This window comes from Carettochelys insculpta, chromosome 1 (assembly GCF_033958435.1).
Source record: "Carettochelys insculpta isolate YL-2023 chromosome 1, ASM3395843v1, whole genome shotgun sequence".
Taxonomy (NCBI): Eukaryota; Metazoa; Chordata; order Testudines; family Carettochelyidae; genus Carettochelys; species Carettochelys insculpta.
In genome coordinates, this window is record NC_134137.1 from 355947522 (window position 1) to 355971281 (window position 23760).

Here is a 23760-nt window from a genome sequence, read left to right on the forward strand (position 1 = left end):
ATGACAGTAGGAAGAATAGTAACAGAGAGGTAGCTGTGTTAGTGTGTACTCCAACCAAACAAAGCAGCAGAAATGTAGCACTTTAAAGACTAACAAAATGATTTATTTGGTGAGGAGCTTTCGTGGGACAGACCCACTATCATGTTATCATTTAATTTCATGGGTTATTTTTAGGGATCCATGCACTTCATTCACCACTTCTGTAATTTCAACTAATGAATAATAAGCAGAGACTTGTCACATATAATATACCATTCCCCAGTAGTCCCAGATTCTTTTTTTGGCACGCTGATCATTAAGGCTCCTATTCAACCCCAATATTACAAAAACTGGGGCAAAGCCTGGGTGTTTTTCTAAGTAGCATGTCTGTGTTCTACATTTTATAGATGTGGTCACATTTCAGAGCCCTTTCTTAGTATTTGAGAGGATGGAAGCTGTGCAAAGTGAAATTAATCTGCACAACAAGCCATGCTATTTCTGCACACTCTAAAATATTAAATACATAATAAAAGAAAGATGTGTTTAATTTAAAGATGCCCCAGGATATCTCTAAATCTGGTGCACTTCATGTTGATAGAAGAATTTATCTGTAACTTATTAAACACTGCCTAGGCCTACCAGACCTCACTTAGCAGTCACTGCCAGCCATATAAACATTCAGACACAGCACATGTTGCATCCCTTTTACAATTTTATTTTTATTGTGAGATTAAAAAAAAAACAAAAAAAAACAAGCAAGTCATGAAACCCGCCCAGCTGCAAATCCTTATAGCTCTCTAGGAAGCAGTTACAAGCATACTGAGGGGCCATCCTTTCCAATCTCAAATACCGTTAAAGATGATATTTGCCAGTGTAAAAGCATGCTACAGATTTCTGCAAATATTACCATAAAAAGCCATAATTGGAATAAATATGGCTGCTGCATGTCCATATTTAACTAGTCACCTTGCAGCATGCCCCAGAGAATCCTTGTGTAGATATGACACTAGTACAGCATGTTTCCACTACAGCAGGCGAAAGAGGCAGACTGGGTCTTTAAGTGTGTGGGAGCACAGGGCTATCATCTCTGAGTCACTTAGGACTGATGCTCTTTTGTAAAAAGGAACACATCATTAACTCTCCATGTGTTTACTACAAACAACTGGCAGGATGGGGAGGTCTGGGCCTCCCACACATTCCTGAGGTTCAAAAAAATCAAGGCAGCCCAACGTGGCCATATAAATTGGACGCAGCATGACTCACCTAGAAGGTTGCACTTTGAGACAATGAAAACTGTCTAGCAACAAAATAATCTGTTTTTTAGCTACTGTACACTAATGTTTTTCAAATCTGACCCATGCAGAAGCTTACTTCTGAACGGAGGGACCCTGAGCACCACATTTCAGCCCACATGGGCATCTGTGTACTGGCGCTGTACAGTGATAGCTTAATACAGCTTTGCAGCTGACAAGCCTCAGAAGAGCTGAGAGCTTATATAACACAAAGGCTTTTACCTAAAAGAGGAAATCCGCAGAATGCTGGGCTAGGTTCAATTTTAGTTTTCCCTTTTTCGTCCTGTGTCCCTGTCGCTCTTTGCTGCTTACACCCATCCCTTAAGGCCAGGCATTTCACTGTGATGCAGAAACACTAAGTGCTTGCCTTACTGCTGATTTTTTACACAGTTAACTCTGGTATCCTCTTACCCCTCCCCAGAATGTTGACTCCAAGGCTCTTGATCAGGTGTTCTCAAATTGTGGGTGGGGACCCCAAAGTCTATCAGTGCTCTGTTAAAATGGTGTCACCAGGGTTGGCTTAGACTTGCTGGGACACAGAGCCAAAGCTGAAACCCAAACCCCAGCACTCAGGGCTAGTGGCTATGGTGAAGTTTGAGACTCCCTGCGCTAGACAAACAAACAAACATGCAGTGCTCCTTAAGTCATGTATTTTGTTACATGCTGAAAGCTAAGTAGTGGCCACTTATGGCCATCTGGTCGATTTTTGGCTCCAGTCATGGAGCAGCATATGCTTCCAAAGAGCAGTAACAGCTGCTACTCTGCAAAAAGATCCACTCAGCCATTGTCCAGTGAAAGCAAATTTTTCCATCAGCAAAGGGAAAGTGGCCCTGGATAAGTGGCATTTGTACTAGCTGGCTCTGCCATCTTGCCCATCATGTACAGCTGTGCATGGGTTCCTCTAAAGCACAGGTTTGCTTGTATAAAAGCACTTGTGTGCTAATGCATTCCTCTTGTTAACAGAAATGGGTTAACAACTAAGTGCTGTAACGCTGGATCTTTAAAATTTGCTCGTGTGGGCAGAAAGGAATTCTGCCTGGCTTAGCCAACCTTGTCTCCTATTGCATCAGCCCACGATCCCTTTTTTGGCTGCTAATGAGGCCACTCTCAATATTGCATTTGCCTTTTGCTCCCACAGCCATCGTCCCACTTCCTTCCACATTGCCCCAATGTAGGAACTTCTTCCCTCAGCTGGTGTAGCCAGGCACTGGACCTCTCCCCATTCAAATCCTAACTGAAGCCAAACCATCACACAAAAACATGAACCTATTCCACCATCTTATTTATTATACTTTTCGGATGAGGGAACTGCTGTTCTACATGGTGTGAGGCAATGTGAATGGCAGAAGGCCACAAAGTGCCTGGACGTAAAGCTGGGGGTGGACGTGAAGAATGGGGTAGGTGAGGAGATTGAGTGTTGGTGAGAGGAGTCATCACCGGAGTCAACTGAAACACAAACAAAATAATGTATTCCTCCTCCCGCCATGCTGAGGGTTTTGCCTGTAGGGCATAACATTTCCCTACGTTGGTCCCTTTAGGCTACATCTAGATTGCCAAGAACTATGAACAAAAGAGGCACAACACATTTGCGTCTCTCCTGCTGTTGGTTCTGTTGGGAGACGCTTTCCCCACATTTGGCCCATCCACACAGGGCCAAACATTGGGACACCCCCCCCCCCGCCCGCTCTGCTGGGACATCCCTTCTTCCTCGTCGGACGTGGGCAGATGGCTCCCAACGTGGCAGACTTCTGTAAGGAGACCTCCAGACTCCTGACAGGAGCCTGAAGTTTAGACATAGCCTTAGCTTTGATGTTCTCTGGGTGTAGATGGGGCCTCCTTCTGTAGTTACAAGGCGCTTTCCACTCTGTGGGCACTAACACAAGTGATAAAGCTTATTATGTAGCAAGCACTCAAAAACCCGCTCATGGCGGGGGATGGGGAAGGAGGAATGTGCAAGATGCTCAGCAAGGAAACTGTCCCTGCTGTGAAGAGTTTACAGTTAAGTGGTACCAAGCAGGCCTGGCAGGGCGGGAGGAAGAGGGTAACATTAAGGAAGGTACCTGACTCTTGCAGGGGTGGACAAACTGTGGCTCCTCAGCCACCTGCAGCTCTTTTAACAGCTAAGTGTGGCTTGCAAGTCCCCCACAGGGTGAGGGGAGAACCCACAACCTTCTGCATTGCAGAGGGATGGTGAGGTAGAGGCTCCTGCCCAGTGGGAACAGGACTCTCTGCCAAGCTGGGTCCAGCATTTCAGCCAGAGCAGGGCTCTAGTGTTTGCTGAAGCTCTGAGCCCTGGCAGGTGTGCCCCAGATCTCAAACGGCTGAAGCCCGTAGTATGCAGCGCAGAGGCTCTGGAAGTTTGGCCACCCCCTCTATATATACCTGTGGTGAAAAATGCAATGAACACGTCATAGATCCTGTCCCCTCCATTCATTGTTCCCTAACCTCAAATCAAAGGCTGTGGCCTCAGCACTTTCACAGGTGCCAAGGAGAGCTAGGCCAGAGCTGTGCTGGGAACTATCCCTTCTACCTCAGCATCAACTAGAGATGCCACTTAATAGCACAACAAGATGCCTTTGCTTCCCATTATCAGCTGAGAATGTGACCTCACTGTAAGGTACCCAAATGACAGCATACCCCATATGGCCACACACAGTGCTGCATGTTTCACACAGCGTGAAATACTCACTGTGACCCAGGACAGAATTGGAGACTAACTTCCAAGACCATTACTGGGTCAACTGCTGCATCATAAAAGACAGAGTGGGGTAGGACATATGGGCACACTGAGAATCTGGCTCTTCAGTGTTTGCATTTTTACAAATGTTCTTGGTAGAAATTGCTTGTGTAACAATACTAACTTTCATTTTTGTTTCAGGCAAGCAGTCTTGAAATATTCAGCCAAGCTAGAGAAGCACGAATATAATGATGCTGACCCTCCTTCCTGGCTCGGATATGATACTGGTGGTGATGTACTTCCCTTCAGCAAGAAACCCAAAACAGGAGCCAAGAAAGCTAAACCCTTGTACCAGACTGAAAACAAAGCAGCTCCATAACAGCGTCTCTATTTCAAGTGCTCTTCAGCAGAGTACATAAAAATGAAATGGCAAGTTCCTGTTTTCAAAATAGTAATTTAATAAAGGGGATTGTCTAGCGGCATTGTGAAGCGTTTATTGCAAATCTTGGCACTACTGCTGCTCTCTATTATGGTGCAAAGAACTGAAATTAGTAACTAAGGTACCACAGGACTGCTTGTAAATTTTTATTGAGCATTCTAATGAAATTTCAGATGTGTTCATTCTCTCCCAGATGAGCAGCATTTATACAGCTTGCAAAGCTGTGTTTATACTTCATGATACGTAAATAATAAAGAAGCTATGTGTGTTGTGTTCTTATTATCAGGAGGGTCTAACTTGGACTTGCCCCAGGCAAGGCCAAAAACTGTGAGCTCTCACAAAAATGTGGGAATTTAGCAATCCACAGAATTAGTTGAAATCAAGGACAAATACTGGTACGTCCACCTGCGCCCCTTGGTCTCCACTGCAGGACATTTGCCCATACAAATAGTCACTTGCACATACATTGCAGTAATTGCACATTCAAGCCTCCTTCCCAAAAAAAAAAAAAAAAAAAAAAGGTGGCGCTCCATGTTAGTTAAGGCCAAAGCATTAAAGCTACAGCTGGGGCTTTTGGAAATCCTACTTGGTGCCTCATGTGATATGTGTGCACAGGCATTTTTGTAACGCTTTCTGGGAGCCTATCTGGAGCTTCAGGTGTCTCAGTAACTTGAAGGGCTAGATTTTTACATTCAGTCATATGAAATTACAGAGCTGAGCGAGCCAGAGCAATGAAAGCTAGATGACTCAAAGGCCGCCTAAAAAATTAGAAACAAAACTATATGGACTTGTTCCTGTAAAACATAGCCATATAGTTCTGTTGCTGCATGCTGTTCTTTCAAGTCAGTGCAGATCTGCATGGGAGAACAGGCCTGAGTGGATCCAACTGTATGGCTGGCTCTATAACAGTATCAGGCAAGGAACATAACAGTCAGACACAAAACAGCAGGTTCCCCTTTGACTAAACTATGTAACGAAAGCCGTGGGTGGGAGCAGTGCTTCGGGAAATTGGACCCCCCCCTCATCACAGCTTTTCGTTAGTGTATTTTTTAAATCTATCATTTCAACTGGCCAGCGTTGCTGCACTTCAAGTCCCTCTGTCCCAGACCCCCGCCCCCCCCCGCCCCCTCCCAAAAAAAACAAAAAAACCACACACACACACACAGAGAGAGAGAGAGAGAGAGAGAGAGAGAGAGGGGAAAGCAATGCCTGCTGTGGTTTTACACAAGTGACATGACCGGTAATTGCACTGCCTTCTGTTCTCCCCCTGGATGTGCATCGGCAATGGCGTGTCCAACGGGCTGCAGCAGGGCAGCTGTACAGCGCACCCGTGGGATTCAGAGCGCGCACACCACCCCGCCCCCCCCCCCGAGCATGGTGAGTGATGAACCGCAGTGGCACTGTGAACTCGCTTTTCCTTCCTCTGACAGCTGCACTCGGTAGGAGGTTAGGTGGCCTCAGATTAAATTTCAGTTTTGAGAACCAAACTTGTGCTCTGCTCCTCCGAATCCCAGTGTGCTGTAGTCAGGCAAAGGGTTTTAAACAGTTGTGTTGTGGCTAGCAGCCTCAGCCAAAACCAGGGCCCCACTGAGATAGGTGCTAGACAAATGCCCAGTAAAAAAGAATTCCTGCCCCCACAGCGCATACAGTCTGAACAGCCACAGCAAACCACAAATCATTTGTTTTCCATTTTTTTTAACGTCTCATGCCCCTCATGCTGAACAACACAACCAGACTAGCTTCCCATGCTCTGACCCACCACTGCAGTACCTGGGGCCACACACTGCTGGGGAACAGTCGTTATTTGTTAAAGACAGGCTGACAACATAGAGTTTTGAAATTGGTTCCAGCCTATCCAGTTAGAGCAGTGATTCTTAACCTGGGGTGCACACACCCCCATGGAGGAGCCATTTCTACCCTGACTGAATAGACCTTGTCAGCTCTGGCCCTCCCTTTTACTGGGACCCCCCTTTTTAAATACACCTCTGAAAACCCCACCCCCCTCGCTCATGCATCTGACAAAGTGGGTCTTTGTCCACGAAAGCTTATGCCCCAAAATATCTGTTAGTCTATAAGGTGCCACAGGACTTCTTGTTCTTATTTGTGGTGAGTAATAGAACTTACAGAGCTATTTTACATGTATTTAATATGCATTTAAAAGTGTATAGGCCCCCATCTCCATTTTTGATTTTTGATAAGGATGATGTGAGAACATAGTTTGAGACCCAAAGGCTGCAGTAAAGGTTAAGAACCCCTGAGTTAGAGGATACTAACTACTTCCTTCCTGTTATTCAGGGCAGGGATTATCTTTGGGGCCCTGAGCCATAACTAGGGTTCCTAGATACATCCAGAACTGAAATAAACTGAGACCCCGGGGCTGGCATGGTGGGGACGGGAAGCAGGGACTGGGAAAGGAGGAAAAGTCATAACGCTGGGGAGGAAGCAGGAATCCATGTGAGCCAGGGAGTCATGCTGATGAGGGAAACAGGGACCTGGCTGTGGGAAGATGATGTGGAAACAGGGATGGAGGTGGGGGAAGCAGGGAGTGTAATCAACCGTGACTTTATCAACATGACCTTGGCAGCTGCTGACTTTGGAAGGAACAGGGCCATGATGGGTGGAGTGGGAGGGGGAAGGATTCCCAGCCAAGGCTTAATGGGGTGAAGGAAGGTTGAGTGGGGGCAAGGGCATGAATTTATGAGGTCAGATGGGAAGGGAATGGGGGCAAGTTAACAAGTAGGGCACAGGTTCTCAAACATTGTGGTACTGCGACCCCCTAAAATACTAAATGAATTTGTGTGATCCCATGCTCACTGCTCCATGGGTAAAGCTAATCATTTTATTGGGATTAGAATTGGACAAGAAATAAATATGCCAATAACTTTTGATATTTTTATTGGAAATAAAAAATACCAAATTTGGAATTATATTGTTTAATATGAAGGATGAATCTTGTTTATCGTTGCATAATTTTTGAAATCTGCGCTTCATTGTCGAGATAGCCACTCTCATTTCTCATTCCACATTTACTTTTGATTGCTATTTGCTTTTTATAGCAGCAACTGCAGAAAACCCTGACTCGCACAAGTAAGATGTTGCAAAATGGATTAGGTTGTTCATAGCCTTCTCGCTTAATTCTTTGTACTCTTTTTGCAGACTGAACCAAAATTCAGAGAGAGAGTGCTGAGAATTTTATTTTTAAATAAGTGTCAGAAGATATATCAATGATTTGCTCCTCCTCGGTAGTAGTGAGTGTACCAGCTATTAGTTTAGGGTCAAATGGGTTCCTTATCCAATCAAATTTTTCAATATTCATATCTGAGAAATAGTTCTTGAAGTGAAATTTGAAAGTTGATTTAAAATACAAAATTTCACATCTTCACTAATGTGTGTTATTGCTTTCAATAAATTGTTTTAAAGTGGGAAACGTCTAAATTTGAATTTTCCATTTTGCTCTGCCACAGTTCAACTTTCTGAATCCAGCTGTGAACCCTCTCCCCAAAGCTGCTTGTGACCCCCAGGAGGTCGGGACCCACAGTTGGAGAAAAGTGGAAGTAGGGGATGTCACCCTTTATCACTTGGGGTAGTAAAGGACTAAACAGCTCTTAGTGCAGGCACTGGGGACATCTGTTACTGCCATGATCCCCATCTCTACCCACTTCTAGCCCACAGTACCTCTCCCCCATTCCCTATTCAGCCCCCTTTTGCAAACTGCTGAAGGCAGAAGAACTCTAGCACTCCTTTGTGCCGCTTACAGATACCCCAGGCAGCAGCTTCAGACGCTGTTTTTTCATCAGGTGGCCAACTCCTCCTACAGAAACAGATGTAGGAAATCCTTTAGTCAATTTTTTAAAGTTTTTTTCCATCTCTGCTGTTGCTGACTGTGTAGGGCATCTGAGACAGAAAGCACACGCAGGCCTGAAAGCACCACAAAGAGACATGCTGTGGGTCAGGACTCCCCATCTCTACCTGGCATGCCTCTACCACTCTTTGGTACAGTGCTGCCCTTCCACGCCCCTGCCCCCCATAGTCAAGAATTCCCCTTTCTGCTCCCAAGCCCTGGGGCAGGCTCCAGGGAGAAACCATGTTATCACCACTGCCTATGAGGCTAAGAACCTTGTAAGAAAGCAAAGAAAAGCAGCTATGGTGGCACATTAATGGTGACATGCCACATAACTCCACCTGCTCACTGAGGCATACACTTGTATGGGTTTCCTCCATCTGCAATCTCCATATAGCTGCAAGACGAGCCAGCCTGACCCAACAAGCCCACCTTGGCTCTGACTATCACCTCTGGCAGCGTAAGTCCATTCACACTTGACAAGACTCTTCCCAAAGAAGGGCCTTTGGGCCAGGTTGCAGCAAGGAAGGCATTTCCTTAACGCAGGTAACTAACGGCACCCTGGTAGAAAATGACTCTTTGGAGTGGGCCAAAGACAAACAGCCTCAGGTGAAGGAAAGCTGAAGAATTTATATTGGTGGAAATGGCACAGTGGGAAGTCAGGTCTCCTAATACCAATAACACTTTGGACACTTGCTGCTGCTAAAAACATAGTCCTGTCTCTACACACCAGGACACAACTTAACAGTAGCTGCGTCTACACGTGCACGCTACTTCGAAGTAGCGGCACCAACTTTGACGTTAGGCGGCGAGACGTCGAAGTCGCTAACCTCATGAGGAGATAGGAATAGTGCCCTACTTCGACGTTCAACGTCGAAGTAGGGACCGTGTAGACGATCCGCGTCCCGCAACGTTGAAATTGCTGGGTCCTCCATGGCGGCCATCAGCTGGGGGGTTGAGAGATGCTCTCTCTCCAGCCCCTGCGGGGCTCTATGGTCACCGTGGGCAGCAGCCCTTAGCCCAGGGCTTCTGGCTGCTTCTGCGGCAGCTGGGGATCTATGCTGCAGGCACAGGGTCTGCAACCAGTTGTCAGCTCTGTGTATATTGTGTTGTTTAGTGCAACTGTGTCTGGGAGGGGCCCTTTAAGGGAGCGGCTTGCTGTTGAGTCTGCTCTGTGACCCTGTCTGCAGCTGTGCCTGGCATCCCTATTTCGATGTGTGCTACTTTGACGTGTAGACGTTCCCTCGCTGCGCCTATTTCGATGTTGGGCTGAGCAACGTCGAAGTTGAACATCGACGTTGCTGGCCCTGGAGGACGTGTAGACGTTATTCATTGAAATAGACTATTTCGATGTTGGCTGCACGTGTAGACGTAGCCAGTGAGAGAGAGAAAAGACAAGCCAAGGAACCTGTATGCCCTACATCAGGGCGAGCAAACTTTTTACAGTGGGCCCCACACCCCAACCTGTCTAATGTAACCCAAACCCACAGAAATTTTGGTTATGTTCATATGGAAAAAAACCAAACCCTTTTGGCATGTGTAAGAAAACAAGTGTATAGAGTGTAAAAACTTTATTCACTGGTATAGAAATGTGAATACACATACATAAAAGTTACTTTTCACCATTTGTAATGAGATGGATGAGCCCGAGACCCAGCAGCCAATCATGCTGCACCCCCCTTATGAAATTTCATGCTCTCCTTACAGCCCCCCCTTTGCTCACCCATGCCCTACATCAGGGATGGGCAATAATTTTTGAAGTTGGGCCACTCCAAGAATTTGGTAAGTGGTCAAGGGCTGCACTCTTCCATGATATTAATGGAGGAGGTGCGGGGTCTGGGATGAAGGCTGGGTACAGAAGGGAACTTGGGGTAAGGGACTGGGATACAAGACAGGGTTTGGGATCTTGGAGGGAATTTGTGTGGCGGTGACTGTAATGTGGGGTAGGGGATTGGGGTGCAGGTGTTTGGGTTGTGACCTTGGGCAGGAGGGGGATGTGCCCTGGGTCAAGGGATTAGGGTACAAGGCATGGGAGAGGGTATGGGTGGAGGAGGAGCAGGTTTGGATTATGTGGAAACCAGCCAATGGGACTGTGAAGCCTCTCCCCCTTGGGCTCGCAGCTACTGAAAAACAAGCAGGCCCTCAGCTGCTTCTCTGAACAGCATGCATGGGTGGGGCAGGTTTGGAGACTGCCTGAGGCTTCCCACTGCATCCATGGGCTGGAGTCAGTAGCTTGGCGGGGCTGCATCTGGCCCACGGCCATATTTTGCCCAGCCCTACCCTACACAATGCCCCTGACTGCTCTGCTCAGCATTTGAACTCTCCTGCCTGGCAGCAAGGTACACAACAAAGTATATGTCCCTGCCCTCTAGAGCCCCATGCAGTTTTTGAAATTCCATATGCTGTTTGTTCCACGTGGAGAGCTCACCTAGCAACCGCCCTGCTGACCATGCTGGCTCCATGCTGCAGATGTGCTCCTGCCTGGAAACACAGGTGGTGGGGATTGGTGGGGAGACAAGGCTGTGCTGGCACTCTTCTGAGCCAGGTGGGAAAACACGGATATCTCTGAGCCAATCAGTGAGGGTGAGAGTCGAAGGGCTGCAAGAGGGACCTGCAGCAGTGGTGCATGAAAGCCAAGGAGCTGCAGCAGGTTCACCATAAGGCCAGGGAGGCTAACAGTCACTCTGGTACAGATCTGCAGATATACTATTATTATAAAGAGCTGTGTGCCAATGGTAGGGACATCCCTCCCCAAGAGCCCTGGGGATGCTTAGGAGGAGCCAGTCACAAGCTTCTGGAGTGAACAGTGAAGTGGGGTGGCGTTGGACAAAGAAAAGGAGGAGAATGGGGGACAGGCAAATAGAGGATCCAGTGTCACAGTGACCCAGGCCCTGGTTCTGACTCCAGAGCAGAGCCAGTTTCAACAACACATGAGCATCTGCTACAGGGGAAGGGACCTCCAGTGAGTGTGCAGTTTGCTTTGAGATTGCAGAGACACACGGATTCATCTACTCATGATAGAAGAGGCAGTGAAATAACCAACAGAGGCAGAGTTGCTGTCTGGTTCTCATGCCCCAGCATAGACAGGCAGAGGGGAACATGCAGAGCAGCTTTTTTATGGCATCAGCATGTCCCATGAATCCTGGATACAGATTGTGAGAAAACTTCCCAATGGTACTTTGCAATTCTCTGCCGACGGTTTCTGGGGAAGGCTGCCTTACGTCTCTGCCATGATAGGACATCTTTCCACCCCACTCAGCAGCTACTTTCAGCAGGCACCATTGCAGCATGCAAGCTAGCAGCATATGAACCTGGCTGTGCGCAGATGCAGTTCTCTGTCAGCTTTGGTCACCCCCGGAGCGAGACATCAGCTAAAATCACCACTGCCTGTGGCAAACGGTGCCAGGGTTCTGCTCAATTGCCCTATCTGCCCATACACGTACCCATGAGCTGCCTCTCTTATTGTCCTAACTCCCCAGTTTGTAGTCACTATGGCTGGGGCTGCCACTGTGCTCTATGGCCGTTGCTACACAGGCCACTTTCTTTGAAAGTGGCATGCTAATACACAGCCCAAAATATGCTAATGAGGCACGGATGCAAATTCCCCACACCTCATTTGCGTAATGTCATGTGATTTGGAGTCCGGAAGATGTTCTTCTGGACTGCAAAACGCTGTTTAGAAGCACGGCCCCCACAGGGGTTCTTCCGGAAGGAAGTCCTTCTTCAGAGGCCCCTTCTTCCCAAAAATTTTCAGGTAGAAGGGGCCTCCGGAAGAAGGGCTTCCTTCTGGAAGACCTCCCGGAAGCCACGCTTCCAAACAGTGTTTTTGAGTCCAGAAGAATGTCCTCTGGACTCCAAATCATGTGACCTTATGCTAATGAGGCATGGGAAATTTGCATCCATGCCTCATTAGCATATTTCAGGCTGTGTATTAGCAAGCCACTTTCAAAGAAAGTGGCCTGTGTAGAAATGGCCTATGAGTCCCAAGGGGACATGAAGACGTACTGCGTGCAACTTGTGTGGGTCAAGGGGAGCAAGCTCAGCATCACAAATTTCTATTTATCCTCCAACAGCATCTCTATGCACTGTAGCTTTTGCGCTAGAAATGGGGCCCTGAGGAAAAGGAGAAAGACTTGAGTGCTTCTCAAGCAGCAAACAGACATGCAGATTCTTTTTGACCTTCAAGTTCAACAGACCCATGTTCATCTTCCTCTACAGCCCATAGAGCGCTACATCCTAGGACCTCCCTCCTTACCACCTCCCACTCTACATGGTTTTAGGGGCCACTACCTGGAGATGGGAGTAACAACTTTCTAACTAGTACAAACCATTGTGTGCGCACTGTTCTTAAAATAGGGGTGACAAAAGGTATGGTTTGATGTTATTTATTAAGGACAGTCTTGTATTCATGTGCACTGCAGCTCTTGAAATATTGATTTTGTAAATGAATTTGAAAAAATAGCTCTTCTTGCTATTTCAGTTGCAGACCTCTGCACTAACCTGTGAGAGACGGGGTTGGTATGTGTGTTGGTGAAATGAAAATGACTGCTCTTTTCCCTTCAAGGGTTCTTCTCCCTGTACGCAGAACATTTCATTCAGTTATAAATATGCCTGTTTGCTTGGGTTTGGAATAAAAATCTAATTATGGAAACTTTATTAGTTCAGAACACATCCTGACTGGGGTTGACATCACTCACAGATAATAGCAACAGGTGCATTTGCAATGTTATATCACTACACAAACGACACTCATGAAAAGGCACCCACCAAGTGTAAAAAAAACCCAGTGCCAAGTAGAGCACACCATCACCCCGGCTCACTATTAAAAATGGTCTTTCAAAGTCTCCCTGAGTTATACAGCTCTCCGCTGAGCTATGATCAGCCCTACCTCTGGCTGCTCAAAGTAAGCAGACAACCATTCCAGTGCCACCCTTCATCCCAGTTGAAACTTTCTATCCTCTGCTTCACAGATATTATGAGGCCCAGAGCAGGCAGCTATAGCCACTGGGATATTTTTTTCATTGGGGTCTAATTTTATGGGATAAGCAATATGAATACTCTGAATACCCAAGATTGTGCACAGTTGTAGAAGGCACTAAAAGTAAAACCTGTTTCATACAGCAGTCATTTAACATATACAAATGTTGGGCAAGAAAGTCTTCATTTAATATACTGTTTACTATATCTTAATAAGTAGCTTTCACCATAATCTTCCTTCCCAGTTCCTTGATTGTAAATACCTTTGGCCTATTACATACTCAAGGAATCTGCACCTTGATGGACTGGAACCAGCTTTGCCTTTTAAGATGCACTGCACCATCTTGTGTGTCCGCCTTAATCCACTTGTCTCTTTCGTTCGTTTGATTCATATGACCTGAAAAACAAAATTGCATTTAGTTTCCTATTCTGACACATTAACAATTTCGTAAGTACAAAAGTCTATTCAGAGCTTCCTGGAAACATTCTGCAAGAGGATTTTACTGGCAGAATTCGGTACATTTCTTAAGATATGGCACTGCTTTGTGTTTCCCTCCTGACATGATGTCATTTGTTCTCTGCATTCTGCCAATGGGACGAATCTACAGCCTATATATACTATTTTCTATTGCATAAAATCATGTAGATCAAAATTGCATTTGGAAAAGAGACAAGGTGGGTAACGTAACATCTTTCACTGGATCAACTTTTGTTAGCGAAAGAGAGACGGTTTAAAAATGCATCTGCCATGGAAGCAAGAAGCTTTCAACCCAGCTGCAAAACTGTCTAAGAAATACGGTTGAGTGCCAGGCACTATAGCTGATTTACTGCGAGCACTTAGCTACTTGTGGAAATTCTATTTTTATTACAACAGAGTGTAGACAACCTGATATTGTGACTCTACCATTTTAGGTGCTTCACAGTCACATGGTAAGAGACAGTCTTTGCCCAGACAAGCTTGTAGTCTAAATAGACATGACAAGGGAGAAAGTACAATCATTGTAGACCAGGGACAGGGTAGGGCCGTTGCTCAGTGAGGAGGGAGAAACAGTAACATGGAACTTGGAAATGGCAGAGATGCTCAATGACTTCTTTGTTTCGGTCTTCACTGAGAAGTCTGATGAAAGAGTGCCCAACATAGTGACTGCTAGTGGGAAAGGGGTAGGGTTAGAAGTTGAAATAAAAAAAGAACAAGTTAAAAATCACTTAGGAAAATTAGATGTCTGCAAGTCACCAGGGCCTGATGAAATGCACCCTAGGAGGGATTGCGACTACTTTGGAGGATAGGGTCATAATTCAAAACGATCTGGATAAATTGGAGAAATGGGCTGAGGTAAACAGGATGAAGTTTAATAAGGACAAATGCAAAGTGCTCCACTTAGGAAGGAACAATCAGTTTCACACATACAGAATGGGGAGAGACTGTCTAGGAATGACTACAGCAGAACGGGATCTAGGGATTATAGTGGACCACAAGCTAAATATGAGTCAACAGTGTGATGCTCTTGCAAAAAAAGCAAACATGATTCTGGGATGCATTAACAGGTGTGTTGTGAACAAGACATGAGAAGTCATTCTTCTGCACTACTCTGCGCTGGTTAGACCTCAGCTGGAGTATTGTGTCCACTTCTGGGCATCGCACTTCAAAAAAGATGTGGAGAAACTAGAGAGGGTCCAGAAAAGAGCGACAAGAATGATTAAAGGTCTAGAGAATTGGGCTTGTTTAGTTTGGAAAAGAGAAGATTGAGGGGAGACATGATAGCGGTTTTCAGGTATCTAAAAGAGAGTCATAAGGAAGAAGGAGAAAACGTGTTCTTCTTGGCCTCTGAGGATAGAACAAGAGGCAACGGGCTTAAACTGCAGCAAGGGAGGTTTAGGTTGGACATTAGGAAAAAGTTCCTAACTGTCAGGACGGTCAAACAGTGTAATAAATTGCCAAGGGAGGTTGTGGAATCTCCATTGCTGGAGATATTTAAGAACAGGTTAGATAGACGTCTATCAGGGATGGTTTAGACAGTACTTGGTCCTGCCATTGGGGCAGGGGGCTGGACTTGATGGCCTCTTGAGGTCCCTTCCAGTCCTAGTGTTCTATGATTCTATGATTGTGCAGTAGAGAGCTAAGGCCCAGATGTCTAGATCCACAAAAGTCCTTAGGGGTCTAAATCTCAAAATCAGGCCCAGCTGGGATTCACAAAACTCCTACTCTGCTGCCTCTGAATTTGATAGGTGCTAAAATCACTCGGCACCTAAATTTTTGCAGTAAAAGGTCCTAGGTACCTATATTTCTGCCTTGAGCAAGTGTATTGCAACCACACCAGCCTGAAGCCTGGAGGGATTCGGACCCTGGGTGAGGGAAGATAGGCATTCTGACCAACTCATCTGCAAGCCTTGATCCAGAAGGCAAGCTCAGAGCCTGCTTACCGGATCAGGCCCTTAGAGATGAGCTTTTGCGGAATGGCTGAGGGAATTAAGACTTCATTCATAACTTTCAGCTTAGTGATCAGAGAGCTCACCTAGAAGGCACAACACCTGCCAGTTCAAGACCTCTCCACCTGAAGGAGAGAAGGAATTTGACCTGGGATCTGCCACTTCATACAAGAGTGCCCAAACCAGTGGGCTGGGGACATTCTGATAGAGGGAAGATTCCTGCCAGCTCTCCTGTTGAAGCTGTTTCACTGTGATAAATAATGAATGATTGTTCCAGAGGGGCAGACAGATGTGTGCTAGCATGAGAATGAATCTGTAGCCTGGTGGCTAGAGCAGTCAGGTGGAAGGCTCAGGCCATAGGCGCCCCGCACCAACCATTTCTGAAAAAATATTTATCCACAGTGGAAAAGCTTCAGCAGGGGACACCGAGGGAGGGAGTGTCTCCCATATGAGTATGCTGAACACTGGGCCACGCATAAGTAGACGCACTCTGACTCCCCCTCCCCACAGCTTCTTGCTAAAACAATATAGGCACCTAGCCCCAAAGAAAGGATTTGCTCCTGAGACTCCCATGCAGAAATAGGGACAGGAGCTGGGTTTAGAACACTCCCATCAACTACACATCTTTCATTGTCTAGCTTAGGTGAGGAGCCACTTTCCTTAATGGATTTCATGCATCCAATTCTCAGGCTATGTCTATACGAGACACAGACACCGACCGCCAATACACAATTTTATCTACGCCAATTACATAGCAATAATCAATTTATCTGCAGTCAACTTCCGTGTCTGCCCACACAGTGGACGGTCGATGGGAGTGTTTTTCCTGTTGACCTTCCCTATTCCTTGCCTCTCACGAGGAGTACAGGAGTCAGTGTCAACTCCCGGGAGCGTCATTACACACATGCATAAAATGAAACCCTGGAAGATGGCCCTCAGCGGGTCGATCTATCATTGTCGTGTGGCTCTAGCTTCATGTACTTCTCTCTCCCCATTCACTGAATATGGAGCCCAGGTGCCCAGCTCAGGCTTTTGAGAATGCCAGTGATTTTCTTGGCACCTAAGTTTCTCTTTCAATTTCGCTCAGAAAAATTAAGGGATTTGGTTAAAGTTACATACAATCTGTAGCAAATCTAAACATTAAACCCAGATTTTTTTGAGTCCCAGTCTTGGGCCAGTCACAAGATCAGCTTTCATTCTGAACTCTTTTCTAAACCTCCTTTCATTTTAATTTTTGATGACCTACTGCTCAGATAAGTGTCTAATTTGTCAGTTTAGCACTGTGCCTAGCATAGCGCGGTACTGAAGAAACACCCAAGAACATCTTTGCAAATGCACCTCGGTTCAAAGCTGCAACACACAGAACATGAAATCCTGGTCCCACTGAAGTCCAACACAAAGCCTGCCACGACTTCAGCTGGCCACTTTTCATCCCTAAGAACCTATTTTCTGCCTCTATTTCTGGGGTGTCTGGGAAACCATTTTAAACCAGCTGAGAGGACTGTTTGTTTATTCAGCTCTCCCACAGCACAGGCAGGGATGTCCATTTCCTAACCTACAGACAGTACAAGAGCTTTGGGACCTCCGTGGGGCTGCCTCAGGGCTTACTCTTTATTCCCATGGTTATGTGAGCCCCACTGAAGCTCTGCTCCTTCCTGCCTTTGTGTCAGAACTGAAGTTTCCCAACTCTGCCTGCCCAAATACCTTGAACATCAGTCTTTGAAAAACATTTAACCTTTTCATAAACCTGCATAATTAGACCTGCTTCTGGAATCACCACTACACTGCATTTGACAAGCAGGTCTTTGCCCATGAAAGCTTATTTCCAAAATATCTGTTAGTTTGTAAGGTGCCACAGGAGTTCGCATTGTTTTTGCGGACACAGACTAACACAGCTACCCCTCTGACATTGAACAACAGAAGTGGAGTGCACGACTATGTAGGACAGGAGGGGTGTGCAGAATATTCGCCACTACTGAAATTTTGAGCTCCATTAGAAATCTTCTCTGAATCCCTATTACTTTCATTTATCACAGCTCACAGTGGATGAAGACTCGAAATGAAAAGAGTATCTGGCTTCTAAGAAGAGTCCGCCCTGAAAATATGAAATTGGACTGAATTTTAAACAGGAAATAAATGCCAACTGTCAAAAAAGGAGCTGACAAAAAATGTACAAAAACAGCTTTCAGCTGCAGAATGCAGCCATTTTTTCTTAACTGTCAGAAGAGGGGTCAGAGCAAATAGGTGGGGCATAGAAATATATGCCAGGAGATGGACGTGGGAGCTGAAGGTGCCTGGCTGTAATAGCTTTTTATGTCAAGTGTGAATTCTCTGGGGTGTTTTCATAGACTCAAAGCCCCACACCATATGTGTTGATGAGATTTTCATGCATTATTTACCTCTTGTTAAATTATTGCTACAGAGCTGAAGAAAATCTTTTAACAAAACAAACAAAAATAGCTGAGATGTTTCAGAGTTCTAAAGTTGTCTGGGCTCAGCCTCTAGTTTTGCATTTGCTGTATTAATAATAATGATTCATTCCTTTTACTTCCTTTGGAGTTTTGTCTTGGCCACACTAGTGAGGAACACAAGACCAACTTTCCAGAGCCCAGTGTCTAAAGTTCCACTCCCCTGGGACATGCTACCAAGAGATCCAGGGGGAACAGCTTCCCAAGCCCATCTGCATCAGCAGTTTAAAATCAGGCTCAGGAGTGTAACATAATTTAACTCACATGAAAACTTTCCAGCCAAGCTACAATCATTTTATAAAAAACTCTGCTGGACTCTTGCCAAAGTAGTTCTTGAACGTTGTTTTGTCTTAATGCTTCTTGGTGCCTGTACTCTGAACAAGGAGGCTCTACATATGTTTTAAAGACTGCTCTACTAACACACTTAAACTATGACAGAAAAAGCCATTTAGGTTTTTCTTCAGTGCGGGCAAGGCTTTAATTTCAAAGTACACCCTTCATACTTATCAGGACTATGCACCAAAACACATGACATCTGACCATTGGCCATCCCTTTCAACTTAACATCTAGAAAATAGAATTTTTCCACATTTTGATAGTCAAAACAATTTTTCTCTATGATCCTTCCAAAGTTACAAGCCACAGAAGTCACTTATTTCTTTCAATGTGAAGTAATAGAAGAATAACTACTTCCAACCTAAAGATCTACAAGGAATCATATGCATGGATCTATAAGCTCTGGATAAAAATGAGGGCTGTGATTCACCTTAAAAGCCAAACCTAGGTAACCATACAACCCATTTTGGCCAGGACCAGCGCTCCCTCTAAACTAAGTGCTGGGGCGGCTGCCCAGGAGAGTTTCAGGTGCCGTCCAGCTGATTAACAGAGTGCCTACAGACACCGACAGCGGACTACCTTTCTTTCTACTGGTGGTGCACATCCATACATGCCTTGGTCCGCATAAAATTTATTGTACCCATAGACTGGGCACTCTCCCTCTTTTAAAACTCTCTCCTGGATGCCATGGCATTTTTGGCAAAAGTTGTCATTTGCCCTGCTTGCTCTTGCCAAGCACTGGCAAAAGGAAACCCTGCTGGTAAGTGACCAGGGACTTTGATAACAGGAGACACTTTTGAGAGGAGCTCTCTTGGTGAAGGAGGGGGCAATTTACAGCACCTTGGGGTAAATGGCTGTCTGGAGTGCGTGGGTGTTTGGGGATTCAGGGCTTGAGTTTGTCTTTTTGGAGTTTTGAGTGCTGAGCTGTGTGTGTGTGTTGGAAAGGCCGTGTGTTCAGGCTGGCAGTTGGAAGCTGTGAGCCTTAATTAGGATTTGAAATAAACTCTCTGCTCATTGGGCAAGCAGTAGCCACAGGGAGCCAAGCAGAGCCAGAGGGAGGGACTATGAGGAAGGACAGAGCTTTGTAAACCCTGCTAGTAAGCAACCAGGGCGTTTGCTACCAGGAGGCAGTTGTGAGAGGGGTGTTTAGAGGGCACTAGTTAGTTCTTAACGCCTTTAGATGTAAAACTTTATAAAACTATACCCCCAAACATTTAAATAAAAGCCCTGTATTAATAAAATCAATCCTTAGGAGAAAATGCAGGCAGAAGCCCAGCAGCAGAGTGGGGTCTATTCTGTTTATTGTGTCCAATGTAACATGTATGATTACTTGCATTGTGGGCAGGTGGAGTATGCGTGCACCCGGTGCAAGAAGCTCCTGACTCTCAGAGACCACGTTCGGGCTTTGGAGGCCAGGCTGGCTGAACTGGAAGAGCTAAGAGAGGCAGAGATTTGTTGATGAGGCTTTCCAGGACACCATAGTACTGTCCCACCTTCAGTCTGACAGCCTCAGTGCTGTTAAGGAGGACAAAAGGCTCAGGGGAAGAGAGCAGTCAATGGAAGCAGAGGGAAATCATCCCACAGTTGAGACCCTCCTCCCAAAGGATGTTATGGTATCCTCTTGCACTGAGGATACTATTCTGGGGGAGGGAACACCAGTTGTTACGAAGAGGCAGGTGTTAGTAGTGGGTGATTCGATCATTAGAAACAATAGATAGTTGGGTTTGTGATGACTGGGAGAAGAGTATGGTGACCTGCTTGCCTGGTGCGAAGGTTGCAGATCTCTTGAGGCATCTTGATAGACTTGTGTGTAAGGTTGGGGAGGAGCTGGTGGTCGTGGTACATGTAGGTTCCAATGACGTAAGGAGGGGTAGGAGAGATGTCCTGGAGGCCAAATTTAGGCTGCTAGGAAAGACACTGAAATCCAGGACCTCTACAGTGGCATTCTCAGAAATGCTTCCTGTTTCACACGCAGGGCCAGGTACACAGGCAGGCAGAACTTCAGAGTCTCAATGCATGGATGAGACAATGGTGTAGAGAGGAGGGGTTTAGTTTTATTAGGAACTGGGGACACTCTGGGGATAGGGGGAGCCTATACAGGAATGATGGGCTCCACCTAAAGTAAGGTGGATCCAGACTGCTGGCACTAAATATTAAAAAGGTCATAGAGCAGTTTTTAAACTAAGAGATGGGGGAAAGCCGATTGGTGCGGAGGAGCACATGGATCAGACAGAGACTCCTCTTAGAGGAGAGTCCATTGACAGAGATTCTCTAGGTCTTAGTCAGAAAGACAGGAGGGGAGATGATATAAGATGCACCAGATCAGACAGGAAACACTTACATATAAAAGAATCCAATACATCAGGGAAGGGCAGACAAACTATGGCAATTTTTTAAAATGCTTCTACACAAATGCAGAAGTCTAACTAATACAATGGGTGAACTAGAGTTCCTTGTACTAAAGGAAGACACCTGGTGGAATGAGGACAATCAGTGGGACACGATCTTACCAGGATATAAAATATATCGGAAGGACATAATAGCTTGTGCAGGTGGTGGAGTGGCACTGTATGTGAAAGATAATGTAGAATTAAATGAAGTAAAAATCTTAAATGAATCAAAATGTTCCATAGAATCACTATGGATAGTAATTTCATTCTCTAATAAGAATATAGCAGGGGGGATATATTGTCAACCACCTGACCAGGACAGTGATAGTGACTTTGAAATGCTCAGAGAGATGAGAGAGGCTATCAAAATAAAAAAACTCAACAATAATAGGGGACTTCAATTATCCCCATATTGCCCAGGTGCATGTCACCTCAGGACAAGATGCAGAGAGAAAGTTTCTCAATGCCTTAAATGACTGCTTCTTGGAGCAGCTAGTACAGGAACCCACTGGGGAGAGGCAATTCTCAATTTAGTACTGAGCAGAACACAGGATCTGGTCCAGGAGGTAACTATTACAGGACTGCTTGGAAATAGTGATCATAATATAACAACATTTAACATTCCTGTGGTGGGAAGACCTCACCAGTCCAACACTCTGGCATTTAATTTGAAAAAAGGGCAATTACACAAAAATGACTGATTTTAATTTATGTTAGATAAACATAAATTAAAAGGTACAGGGCACCATATTATCACCATAATAGAGGCCCAAATTAAACGCATACCCAAAATTAAAAAAACATAGTGAGAGACCTAAAAATGAGTCACCATGGATTAACAACTATGTAAAAGAAGCAATGAAAGATAAAACGGAATCTTTTAAAAAGTGAAAGTCCAATCCTAGTGAAATAAATAAGAAGGAACATAAATGCTGCCAAATTAAGTGTAAAAAATGTAATAAGAAAAGCCAAAAAGATTTTGAAGAACAGCTAGCAAAAAACTCAAAAAGTAATAGCAAAATGTTTTTTAAGTACATTAGAAGCAGGAAGCTTGCTAAACAGCCAGTGGAACCCCAAGATGATGAAGATACAAAAGGAGCAATCAAGGATGATAAAGCCACTGCAGAGAGACTAAATGATTTCTTTGCTTCAGTCTTCACGGTTGAGGATGTTAGGGAGATTCCCAAACCTGCACCATCCTTTGTGGGTGATGAATCTGAGGAACTGTCCCAGATTGAAGTGTCATTACAGGGGGTTTTGGAACAAATAAAAAACTTAACAATAACACATCACCGGGCCTGGATGGCATTCACCCAAGAGTTCTGAAGGAACTCAAATGGGAAATTGTGGAATTATTAACCAGGATTTGTAACCTATCCTTTAAATCAGCTTCTGTATCCAAGGACTGGAAGACAGCCAACATAACGCAAATATTTAAAAAGGGCTCTAGAGGTGACCCTGGCAATTACAGACTGGTAAGTCTAACGTCAGTACCGGGCAAATTAATTCAAACAATAGTAAAGGATAAAATTCTCAGGCATGTAGAAGAACATAATTTGTTGGGCAAAAGTCAACATGATTTCTGAAAAGGGAAATCAGGTCTTATTAATCTATTGGAATTCTTTGAAAGGGTTAACAAACATGCAGACAAGGGGGATCCAGTAGATATAGTATACTTAAATTTCCAGAAAGTCTTTGAAAAAGTCCCTCTCCAAAGGCTCTCGTGTAAATTAGGTTGTCATGGGATAAGAAGGAAGATCCTTTCATGGATTGAGAACTGGTTAAAAGACAGGAAACAAAGAGTGGGAATAAATGGTAAATTTTCTGAATGGAGATGGTTAACAAGTGATGTGGGTAATGAGTGGTGTTCCCCAAGGGTCAGCCCTAGGACCAATCCTATTCAACTTATTCATAAATGATCTAGAGAAAGGGGTAAGTAGTGAGGTGGTAAAGTTTGCGGATGGTACTAAACCGTGCAAGATAGTCAAGACGAAAGCAGACGGTGAAGAACTTCAAAAAGATCTCACCAAACTAAGTGACTGGGCAATAAAATGGCTAATAAAATTTAATGTGGATAAGTGTAAAGTAATGCACATTGGAAAAAATAATCCCAAGTATACATACAATACTGGGGGCCAATTTAGCTACAACTAATCAGGAAAGAGATCTTGGAGTTATCGTGGATAGTTCTCTGAAAACATCCACTCAGTGTGCAGCAGCAGTCAAAAAAACAAATAGGGTGTTAGGAACAGTCTTATTTTCTATCCCTTTCTTACAGCCCCTTTATAAAACTATGGTACATCCACATCTTAAATACTGTGTACAGATCTGGTCTCACCTCAAAAAAGATATTTTGGCATTAGAAAAGGTTCAGAAAAGGGCAACTAAAATGATTAGGGGTTTGGAACGGGTCCCATATGAGGAGAGGTTAAAGAGACTCTGACTTTTCAGTTTGAAAAGAGGAGACTGAGGGGGGATATGATAGAGTTATATAAAATCATGAGCAGTGTGGAGAAGGTGAATAAAGAAAAGTTATTTACTTGTTCCCATAATATAAGAATTAGTGGACACCAAATGAAATTAATGGGCAGCAGGTTTAAAACTAATAAAAGAAAGTTCTTTTTCACACAGCGCACAGTCAACCTGTGGAACTCCTTGCCAGAGGAGGCTGTGAAGGCTAGGACTATAAGAGAGTTCAAAGAAGAGCTAGATAAATTCATGAAGTTAGGTCCATAAAAGTATGTTAGCCAGGGCTAGGAATGGTGTCCCTGGCCTCTGTTTGTCAGAGGCTGGAAATGGATGGCAGGAGACAAGTTGCTTGATCATTGCCTTCGGTCCACCCCCTCTGGGGCACCTGGCACTGGCCACTGTCAGTAGACGGGCTAGATGGACCTTTGGTCTGACCCAGTAATAGCCACTCTTATGTTCTTATGT

At 45.0% G+C, this 23760-nt stretch overlaps 2 protein-coding genes across 4 annotated transcripts in view; one reads left to right on the top strand and one right to left on the bottom strand.

Annotated features, from left to right (window-relative positions):
* FBXL13 (F-box and leucine rich repeat protein 13) overlaps positions 1-4501 on the top strand; it is a 203370-nt gene extending 198869 nt beyond the window's left edge. The window contains exon 20 of the mRNA XM_075017015.1: positions 4150-4501. Within this exon, the coding sequence (XP_074873116.1) occupies positions 4150-4327 (178 nt within the window). The 3' untranslated portion in view covers positions 4328-4501. The remainder of the gene's footprint in view (positions 1-4149) is intronic.
* Positions 1-23760, bottom strand: part of FAM185A (family with sequence similarity 185 member A) — a 96009-nt gene that overhangs the window by 1894 nt on the left and 70355 nt on the right. The window contains exons 8-9 of one of the 3 annotated variants that reach the window (XM_075017061.1): positions 13469-13602; positions 12666-12803 (exon numbers count right to left, since the gene is read on the bottom strand). In XM_075017061.1, the coding sequence (XP_074873162.1) occupies positions 13487-13602 (116 nt within the window). In that variant the 3' untranslated portion in view covers positions 12666-12803; positions 13469-13486. Of the gene's footprint in view, positions 1-12665; positions 12804-13468; positions 13603-23760 lie in introns of those variants that run through there. The other 2 variants (XM_075017071.1, XM_075017079.1) reach the window with 2 other exon arrangements.